This window comes from Nicotiana tomentosiformis, chromosome 6, assembly GCF_000390325.3.
Source record: "Nicotiana tomentosiformis chromosome 6, ASM39032v3, whole genome shotgun sequence".
In the NCBI taxonomy this organism is placed as follows: Eukaryota; Viridiplantae; Streptophyta; class Magnoliopsida; order Solanales; family Solanaceae; genus Nicotiana; species Nicotiana tomentosiformis.
In genome coordinates this window covers 74124825-74135829 of record NC_090817.1, presented here as the reverse complement: position 1 = coordinate 74135829, position 11005 = coordinate 74124825, and the positions used below count along the sequence as shown (strand labels likewise).

At 36.8% G+C, this 11005-nt stretch overlaps 1 protein-coding gene across 1 annotated transcript; it reads left to right on the top strand.

The window, feature by feature from the left end:
* Nucleotides 1-1261: 1261 nt before the first annotated feature.
* Nucleotides 1262-8890, top strand: LOC104096535 (protein EXECUTER 2, chloroplastic). Its single transcript, XM_009602919.4, has 11 exons — nucleotides 1262-1723; nucleotides 3792-3908; nucleotides 3990-4055; nucleotides 4314-4420; nucleotides 4500-4581; nucleotides 5096-5794; nucleotides 6174-6300; nucleotides 6596-6762; nucleotides 6829-6903; nucleotides 8311-8403; nucleotides 8518-8890. The coding sequence occupies exons 1-11, from the start codon at nucleotides 1403-1405 to the stop codon at nucleotides 8617-8619; spliced, it is 1956 nt and encodes a 651-aa protein (XP_009601214.1). The 5' UTR covers nucleotides 1262-1402; the 3' UTR covers nucleotides 8620-8890.
* Nucleotides 8891-11005: the final 2115 nt, after the last annotated feature.

Sequence of the window (11005 nt, the reverse complement as noted above, 5' to 3'; positions counted from 1 at the left end):
ACTCGCCTTGGAACATTTAAAAATATTACATCACTTTTGGCAACCATATATATCTCGTAACTCTATTATAGTTCAAGAATATTTTCTAATGTAAGACATTAATTCAACTTAAAGAACTATTACATGATAAATTCTAGTCTTAGGTACTAATAAACCAAACCAAAGTAGTAGCAACCAAGTGTTAAGGAGAGTATAGTCATAAAATATCAAAACGATAAAACGTTTTTTCAATTATTTTAGGCAAACTCACAAATTAATTTTGGAACGGTGATCCATACGCACTAGAACCCCATAAAATACGATTAACAATACGATTATATCCTTTCATCTTTATTAATATCAGTGAATTACAAATTATTAGATTGAACTTTTAATAAACCAAAACCACGGGTTCATTTGGTAAGAACACGTAAGCGTACAATTTTTTTATTTGGTATTGGACAGTGATGCAAGCACAAAGAGAAAATGACAAATAATCAAACATTCGGTAAATTACCTATTAGCTCGGTAGGTTTCTATTCTGTCAGACTAAGAGTATTAATGCATTAATCAATATATTCTAGAGAAGAAACCACTCAATAATAAATATATGTATCACATAATTGTTATCCTTGTTTGTATCGTTAGATAGAGCATGATGAAGAGAAGAAGATTTCATCTACAGAAACACATGTTGCAGTACCTATTGGCATACCTGATTTTCATCCAAATATTTTTCAAGTGTTTACAATATTAATTTTCATCCTCTATTGATAGTATTACATAGAGGTATATTAAAGATTGTCATAAAAATGACATTAAGTATTTGAGATCATGAAGGAGATAATGGAGATATGGGAGTTATAACAATAAGTGTTGGAGTAGCGAGAGTTATGTAAATAATAATGAAGAGTAGTAGGTGTTACTACCTTAACAGTTATGAACATCCACCCTAATCAAGTATTTCATAACACTAATAACTTACAATTTAGAATTATACAATAATGGTGTTATACATTTATTCAAATCTCAACAAAAAGCCTTCTTCTTTGCTCTTCCCTTAATCACTAGACAACATTTTCCAAAAGAAATTTATTCTTAAAAGTTTTTTAATCATGCATAGTATTTGTTTTTCTCCATTTAATCATGTATAGTATTTTTTTTTTCTCCATTTAATCATGTATATAGTGAAATTGAGACATTGAATGGAAGATTAATTCGCCGAAAAATCAGAAAATATAGAAAAAGAGTAGGCCCCATTGGTCCTTGTCTTTCCAAGTGCAAAACCATGTATTCCTCTTTGCTCTTATCAGCCGAGAGTTATCTCTCTCATCTTCTATCCACAAACAAACTCCATTGAATAGAAACCCAAATCTACAAGTCAAATACAGACAGCGCAAAAGGAAGAAGAAGAAGAAGAGATATGGCTGTGGCCAACGCTTGGGCTGCGGCTGGACACGCCACCGTCCGTATACCTCCGTCGAGGCCTTCCCTCTGCTCTTCTTCATCAGCTTCTTCTAATTCTTTCGTTAATTTCCCAAATAAATTATTTCTTAAGAACAGCAAAAATTCGAGGCTTTGTTGTCGATGCGTCAATGTCAACAGCACCTCCTCAACTCCCTCTGCTGATGAAAATTGCAACAATAGCTGCTTCGCTACTTCTTCATCAGGTTGGGATTGGAACCGCTGGACCCGCTATTTCTCTGAAATTGAACAAGCTGAGAGCTATGCCTCTGTGCTCAAGGTACTTTATTCCTCTCTCTCTCTCTCTCTCTTTGATTTGAAGTGGATTTGCTTGATGTATTTTGTATGAAACGGTAATATCTGTTGCAGTTATTCAGAATCCATGTGGACTTAAGCCCGTATAGGATAGGTTTAGTTGTTGTTGCTACCAGTCCTTTTAGTTTAGTTAGCAATCTGTATATAAGAAGTGTAAGATTTGGAGAATTGATAAAATAGAATTCGTCCTAAAAGGCGCAAATTCTTGAGTATTGGAGTCAAATAGGTCCAAATATAATTGTATAGATATAGAGGATTCATATAGTTGACTCTAAAAGACAGAGCTTCTAGGCAAGGAGGGACCTATCCTTATGTCAAAACCTATTTGCCCCATGCCTTTTAATTAATCCCTTTTTACTTATAGTTAGATGCTCAATTAGCCTCTTCGATTGTTGTTAAGAGACTAAGACCCCTCTATTCCCAAAAGCTGATGAAATAAATAAGAGGTGATTTAGTATAGAATTTGTATGCTTGGGGTAGTTGTTGTGTCCTACTTAATTTGACATCTCTTATTGACTAATGGATCTATAAACAGCAAGAGTCCCCATGAGATATTCTCCTGTCTAAAGGCGTAGTTTTGGTATCTCAACTGTTCATGCAAGAATTATAGGAAGTCCTTTCCAGAATAAGTGCCTCAAGGAGTTAAAGAGGGGTATGAGCATATATAATTATCCAAAGGTTGTAGTCTTCTTCAAATGTGGGACATGAGGCAAGGTCCCATTGTACCATTTGAGTCTCTTTAGATGAAAGACTTGGGAAGAGGTATAACCATCTTCTATGCAGATGGCACAAATTGTGACCGTCAGATTCTTCAACATCAAGAGTCTTGGTAGGTGTTGTCCTCTCTACACACACCATGTCGCGGCATTTTACGTGAGATGTGGTGGGTTTTGTCCTGAAAAGATCTCACTAGGCGAGAGAGGAGAGGGAACTTATAAGATGGCCAAAGTTGTAGTCCCCTTTCAATGTGGTACATGGGGAAAGGTCCAATGGTATCAACAACTCTCAAAGAGGGCTTCACAATTCCATATTCAAGATACTTAATTTATCAAGTCATCAGCTGCTTGACCATCCAATTCAGTAAAATTACTGGAAGTGTGTAAAATTGATTAGTAGGGAGTTGACAGTTGATCTGCATGCAAGTTCACAGTGCAATGGATCTACTTTTACGTCCTTAAAAATAGTAATAGTGTCCTCTGTAAAAGCTAATCTAGCGGTTCAAATCAGCACCAACGTGCTACTTTTTCATTATTTGCTTGTCCAAATGAAAGTCCTAAGTCCTTATAAAAGAAGAGAACACTTGTTTTTCAGTTTGTTTCTTAGACTAGTGCACATATATGTTCTCCATATTTTAATTTGCATCGACTAGAGATGGGTGCTTAAATGGGAAATTTACCATTTTGTTGTTACATAATAACATGATAAAAGGGAGCAGGGGTACAAGTAGGGGCTTCTTGAATGGAAGAATAGCTTTCTGGATGTCCCAGAAATAAGGCCTCCAACTCCTTTATAAAAAAGAAATAAGGCCTCCAACTCTATGTTATTGCCTTCATGCCCTCGATCCGACGGTCCTCGTTCTCCCACTTGGCAAGCTGCTATTGTGAACATCCCACTTCAGTTCCATTGTGAAAATTTAGATATATTGTGAACCAGTGTTCTAGTCCATTCCACTGGCATCTCGACCGTGCAATGATCCAAAGCCAGTAGCCGACCGAAGAAATGGTAAAAGCTATCTTGTCTGATAGGTCATCATAATCAATTGCAATTTGATTTTCTTTTCTGCTGTTTTTCTATCGTATAAAGTGACTGCTAAATGCTTCCTCGTATATTAGCACGAGGCACGGGCAACTCCTGGTTTTTTATTATTTAATAGCAATTTCTGTACGCTTCTTTGAAACACTAGAAAAGTTGCTTTATGGAACATGTGGCTCCAACAGCAATGAAATTTCGATGGTTCTCTTCTCTTTTATTAAAAAAATATATCCCAGGAAGCTCTGATTCCTATGAGTTCTAACTAGTTATATGTTTTGAAGTTTCAACTGGAAGAAGCAATTGAGAAGGAAGACTTTGAAGAAGCTGCAAAATTGAAAGCAGCTATCGCAGAAGCTACAGCGAAGGACTCTGTTGCTGAAATTATGTCCATGTTGAAGGTATTTATTGCAGTTAAAATAGCATTAAGCTCCTTTGCGTCGGAATATTGGCAGTGATCTCTTTTCTCCTTCTGCTACCAGAATGCAATAGATGAAGAGCGTTATCATGATGCTTCAAGATTGTGCCAAAGTACGGGAAGTGGGCTGGTAATACATATCTTCTAGCACTTAAATCCATAGGCCCCTTAGTGAGTCTCCACTGTACAACCATATTACTAGCATAAGACCATGCATGCACTTTTTTGTTTATTTATTTATTCATCCTGTATCTCTATAAGACAGAGCTGTGTTTGCATCTTTGTACGTCTATATATGATAGATTGCCTTTTGCATCTTAGAAGCAACTATATAGCATAAAGTTCACGAGTGACCTTACCTCGCCTCTTCTTTTGCTCCAAACTGCAGGTTGGTTGGTGGGTTGGCTATTCAAAAGATTCAGATGATCCATTTGGCAGACTAATACGTATTACTCCAGGTGTGGGCAGATTTATTGGCAGAAGTTATAGTCCAAGGTAAGAATACAAAAATGGAAGTAAAAGCTATAAGTTGTAATCATATATTCTTCTCAACGAATTCTATTGGTTGTTTCAGGCAGTTGGTGAAAGCCTCTTCTGGAACTCCACTGTTTGAGATTTTCGTCGTCAAAGATGGAAATAATACTTACAACCTGCAGGTGACGTGCAACTCCAACTGATCTAATTTACGAAGTCTTGTGTTATTCATTTTTATTTTTATTTTTGAACTTTGCTGATGTCTACTGCTTGTCTTTCACTGGGCTAGCACGAAAATGAGGATTTACATTATATTTTCTTGATTTGTAAATCATAATGCTGACACATACTCTCAAATTTATAATGTTATAAAGTGGATGCTGAGCAGATATCCACATGTGCACCAAGTGATAGCTTGTTTTGTATCATTATACCAATCTGATATGATTACCAGAACATTGTGCTTGAAGGTTTTATTGTATGTTCCCAAGATGAGCTAACTCACTGTTACCTCTTCCTAAATTTCATATCAGAAAACTCCACCTTTAGTTAGTATTCATATTTAGGTGTACTCTAATAACTATCAGTGTCTTGCACATAATTTTAGATGTTGCTGCTGTTTAGGGTTGGTTCTATATGTTATACTGCCTCCCCGACTCTGTCAATGCTGCTTCTGATGTCTGTTATCACTGCCAGGTGGTATTCATGCAGCGAACCAAAGGAAGTGCAGCAAGTTTAAGTCCATCATCCGAGTCAAAGCCAATAAAGGGGCCTTCAACTGCTGAGATTGAGAACAGAGCTGTAATTGATGTTAAAATAGATGAAGCTGAAGCAGAGAAAAGCAATGAAAAGAGCATAGATTTTGAGGGAGCTGCTGAAGAGGGAATAAGAAGTGTGATAAATTTTCTTAAAGATAAGATACCTGATCTGAAAGTGAAAGTAATGAAAGTTAATATTACGGAAGAAATAACAGATGATGGTGATTCGGTGAAGCAATTTCTGGAAGGAGAAGATGAGAACACTATTTCCAGTGAGGAGGCTGAAGAAACAACTAGTGATTTGGATGACATCAATCCTGATCGAGTTATAATAGGAGATAGTGGCACAAGTGAAGATGGAAAAACTGTAGACACCAAGCTTTTCTTAGGGGGTATTTTACATAATAAAGAAGACAATCCAGTAAAGGACGAGTTTATTCGTTTACCTGCTGAAATCAAAGATGTGGAAAGAGATTCCTTTATGCTTCATATTCCTAAGAGACCTGGAGATCAAGATGGTGAAGAAAATTCTGCGTCCAGCATTAATATTGCAGCTCTTGAAGCTCAAGGTGTCTCTGAATTAATGCCTCCTGACGTGGCAAAGGCATTTTGGAGTTCTGATAAAGTTTCTTCAAAAGTATGCAAACATATTTTTAAATATAATCCTGACATTCTGCTTGCAGTTGTGGCCTGAGGATATCATCTCAGGTCACAGTAAGCTCTATCATTTGGGTTTCACTTCTTTTTTCTTTACAATTAGAGGAAAATTGTAGTTTGTATTCCATCATCACAAAGTAAAATGATGGAAAGTCAGCAAGCTACCCTGTCGTACTAAGAGAGTATCTGGGTCCTAAGTGAGAAAACTTGAAATGATTTCATCACCTTTTTCCAGACTGTTGCCTTTCTATTTTTTCCCTTCTAGCTCAAGATTTCGCTTTTGCATTGTCAAGATTTTATTGCTTCAATAATTTTAGGTGTATTGATATATTGATTCATTGAATGTACACTTGATGTAGGTTTCCAGAAATGTGAAAGAGATATTAAAGCTTGCAGTTAGCCAGGCGCAGAAGCGATACAGGTTATCTGAATACACAAATTTTAGTCGAATTACAACCTCTCCTGGGGATTTAGATCCTTTTGAAGGTAAGACATTTCTCTGTCCCCTCTCTCTCTCTCTCTCTCTCTCTCTCTCTCTCTCTCTTATATATATATATATATATATATATATATATATATATATATATATCCTGCAAACACATAAATACAGTCTTGTCCGACACTAAAATGTACATCCCTCCATACCTCACTAGACATCCATGCGAATACATTTGTGTATCTCATTTGTTTCTCTTTGACATCTATTCCTAGAGAAATGGGGGCGAGGGGAGAGCTAGTGATGTGGGACTTTGTCAGTAATGTAGTTTTTTCCTAATTCTAGGTCTATATGTTGGTGCATTTGGACCTTATGGAACTGAGGTAGTGCAATTAAGGCGGAAATATGGTAACTGGAATGTAAATGATGCTGAGAAATCCTCTGATGTCGAGTTCTTTGAGTATGTTGAGGCGGTAAAGCTAACAGGGGATATCAATGTGCCTGCTGGCCAGGTTCGTGTAGTTCAATCTGTACTGTTTCTTTTTATTAAAGCATAATGTAAAGGTTTTGATTTTCAGGTGACATTTCGAGCTAAAATAGGTAAAGCAAGTCGCTTAACCAACAGGGGGATGTATCCAGATGAACTTGGTGTGGTAAGTAAAGTTGGTGGATAATTGCCCCTTTGAGTCTGCTTTTTTGTGCTTGTCGTTAGCGTTTTGTTGGCTTTCCCAGGTTGAACCATGTCTTATTGCCTGTTTGGCCAAGCTTCCAAAATCGGCTTATTTTGAGAAGCGCTTTTTGTCCGAAGTGCTTGTGGAAAATTACTTTTTGAGAGTAGCAGTTTTTGTTTGGTTAATCAAATTGATAAGCACTTTTGCCAATATTAGAGCAGCAATTTGTGCTTGGCTAAGATTCCAAAAGTGCTTCTGGGGAGAAGCCAATTTTTCTAGCTTCTGAAAACGGTTTCTGCAATTACTCAGAAGCAATTATTTTTTTTCCTAAAAGCTTGGCCAAACACCTCAGCTCTCTAAAGTAAAGCAGTTTTTTAGAATAAACGAGCAAAGCACTTTTGGCTTCCCAGAAGCTTGGCTGAATAGGCAATTAGTTATCAGAAGTATCTTTAACTGTCCTTTTCGTACTATTTATTCTATGCTCTGGTCAACTAAACCGTTAAGAGATATTTCCTGAAATTATAACTGCTATTAACAGAAAACATTGAAGTTCTGTGATCATAATTCTAAAGATGACTGATAAATGCCAGATGGATATCTCTAATTAGAACACCACCTTCCCTTACCCCCCCCCCCCCCCCAAAAAAAAAAAAAAAAAAAAGATGACTGACAAATGGACTACAGCATTGGTTTGAGAAATTTCTTTTACCATGTAAAACACTAACCATCCAATATGCTACTTGGGTGAGGATTCCCAGATGGGTGAGAGAGCCCAAATGTTATGCTTCTAATCTCCATGCAAAATTGCGCAAGTCTCTTTATTTATTGAGGTCAAAGTGATTAAAATCAAATTGGTCAATAATTGAATATCATTTCTGTATGAAATCTGGATATGACGAAATATATTACTGATTATAGGTGTCCTGAAAGGGGTGGTCTAGCGGTCAAAGAGCTGTAGCAAGAGTAACAACCTTAGTAACCAAGGTTCAAATCTTAGAAAAGATGATAGTAGGTGAATTCTTCCCATCAGTTGGTTACCCAATAGCTCTACTAGTAGGATGTCACACATACTCTTGACTGTGTGCAAGTAGCTTGGAGATTATAGACTACTACTACAGTACACTACTAGCTGGAAAAGGCTAAAACAATCGGCATATCACACATGGTTTGTTTATTTTGTGCACATAAACCATTAGTTGTTAACCATGATATCATATTACGCTGACCAATGCAACTTTCATGGTGAGCCCTAGTTTTAGCGTGACTCGGCATCAATAATTTGGCTACAGGGGAAGAAACTATCGGGGTTGAAACATTATAAGATTTAAATCCTCCAGTTTAGATTGCATCAGAATTACAAGTGCGACTCATCGTGTTTGTTTCTTCCAGGTTGCAAGTTACAAAGGTCAAGGAAGAATAGCTGAATTTGGTTTCAAAAACCCAAGGTGGGTTGAGGGGGAACTTCTGCAACTCAATGGAAAGGTACTAAAATTGCTGTCCATCTTCCCTTAGATTTTCTATCTCACTGATAATAAAAAAGATGTAGGGGAGAGGTCCTTGTTTCTTTCTATTCATGTGCTTGTTAATTTTCATTAGGGAATGGGGCCGCACATGAAAGGTGCAGACCTTGGCTTTCTTTATGTCATTCCAGAGCACAGCTTTCTTGTACTCTTCAATCGTTTGAAACTACCAGAGTAAAGAGCAAGTTGGGTTAGCAGATTCCTTCTTACAGCAGGTTTTTCCCTTTTGCCGGATAACTTATGTATCATTTTCATCAGAGAGGCATCACCCTGCAATGTGACTGAGAAAGTCAACCCTTTCCCCTCCCTTTTCGGCATAGTGAGTGCTTTGCTGTCCAATAATGGTACATCCTTTCAGTTTTCCTCTTAAACCCTAAAACTCATATCTTGTAAGCATACTTTTGCCAAGAGATGATCTGGAAATAATATTATAGTAGAGTTGAAATTCATATTAATGAGTTCCTCTTCTTGTACGGTCATAGAAAGTTGTCCATATTAGCTAATGAAGAAGATGGCATGGCAATGTTTTTGGAAGGCAGAATGTCACATCTTTTGGTGGCTTACTTTGCAATAAAGGCAGCTTCGATCAAATGCTCGCTTTTGTGCTTCCACTATTTAGAAAAAAAAGCGTTTGGAGGACACGCGCGCGCGCACTCTCTCTCTCTCTCTCTCTCTCTCTCTCTCTCTCTCTCCCTCCCTCCCTCCCCCTCCCTCTCTCTCTCTCTCTCTCTCTCTCCCTCTCTCTCTCTCTCCCTCCCTCCCTCTCTCTCTGTAAAAGCGAGTAGGAGAAAAGAATCTGATCCTTTCCTTAATTGTCAGTGAGTATCCAGGTTCAGGAATCACATGTATTAAGAGAATATGTTCCAGTGCTTAGAATAAAGTTTCCTTCTCATGTATGAACTTATGGGATATGAGTCTGAAGGATTCAATTTGAAGTAGGAAGATATATTGTGAAAACAAGAATCTGTCTTTGCTGCACAAAGCCTACCCTGAAAGGAAACCAGTCCTTTTTGAGACGTGATGCAATCTCTTGTCTGAAGTATGTTTATATCCCCTCGACAAAACTTTATTAACTTTGCTTGCTGGGGTCACCAGGCACCGCTACTGAAGTGTCAACAAAGAAAAAGTGTCACAAGCTACATGTTTACTGCCAGGCATAGGTTAATTTGACAGATTAATTCAATCCTACACACAAATTCAAAGTTGGTTCGGGTCGACTATATAAACTTTTTTATTTATAGGATGAGTTTAACTTTTATGTGTTGATAGTGTAAAAGGAAGTTTTAAAATTGGGCATGCAACCTACTAAACATGTTAAAGTAGTATATAGTTTGTGTAATTTTTTTTTTTGTATTGTCGGTGTATACACTTTAAATTCCTAAATTACTTTTGTGAATTTCAATATACCCCACGTCTCTTTTTTATTTGATTTTGGATCTATCACGCCCCAACCCTCTATGACGGACAATACCTTAACTTGATCGAGCGGACCAATCTGTCATGATATTTTCTATACTTATTATCATGACCGGATGATATGGTATAAGTTCGTAGGCCTCGCTGTCACGCAGAACGTTAGTTTTAATCTTCGTTGGTGCACTTTAGAATCCTTCGAAATTTTGCGGGGCTTTACAAGAGCAAGTTAATGCTTTCTAACTAGACAAAAGTTTATGTTAATTGATAAGATACTTGAAATATATTGTGGTCTATACACAGGCTAGAGTTTGATGAATCAACTTTTAATTGAACTATACGTTTATGCTTTTCTTTGATTGGCGACGCTGCTACACTTAGAGCTTTTGCTCTTTTCCCAACCCGTTTTTGCCTTGACAAGCTTCTGAGACTTTGCTGAATTAAAATTAAAAGGGGACATCTGTACTTCCACAATACACTCTTTACTCAAATGATTCGAATCAAATCCGATTGAAAAGCTTGAAATCAATTGAAGAAAGGGACTGCTAATGATAAACGTCGAGTATTCTACTTTAAAGCATGTTGGGAATTAAAAACACTTTCTAAGCCCTCCAAAAGATAGAATTGAGGTTTCTTTAAAAATTTAAAGCTTCTCGTTACAGTACAGGAATAGGAGCGAGCCTTTATCATGATACATTTCACTTTGTCGCCTCAGGCCTTTGTTCATAGAGTTTTTTTTCCTTTTTTCGATCTCTTTTTTAAAAATGTGTTTGTCCATGAAAAGCTATAAGTTTTGGAGATTTTTCGAAAAAGACTTTTTTCAAAAACCAAAAAATAGTTTTGACCACTTTTTCAAGTTTTTCAGAAAAAAAAAAGTGAAATGCATATCCACACATAATTTCAAATTCTAAATGTCATTTTTCCACTTAACTTCAAATACTATCTTTTTTAAAAGTCAATCATTTTTATGTCCAAACTCCTACTTAATTTCTTGGTACAAGTGTGCAATCCCTTTATGTCTCTTTCTTATGTGAAGTGGTCAAAAGTACGAGGAAAATCTAATAGCAGAAACCTTGTCCTAGAATTAAAATGCAATGGTACAGTCGAATTTATACGTGATTTCTAGACAAGTGAATTAATTTGATCCTGAA

Coding starts and splice junctions, on each gene's coding strand:
- LOC104096535 (XM_009602919.4), top strand. CDS start 1,403: ATGGCTGTGGCCAACGCTTGGGCTGCGGCTGGACACGCCACCGTCCGT. Junction 4,056..4,313: donor AAAGTACGGGAAGTGGGCTG/GTAATACATATC, acceptor TCCAAACTGCAG/GTTGGTTGGTGGGTTGGCTA. Junction 4,421..4,499: donor GGCAGAAGTTATAGTCCAAG/GTAAGAATACAA, acceptor TGGTTGTTTCAG/GCAGTTGGTGAAAGCCTCTT.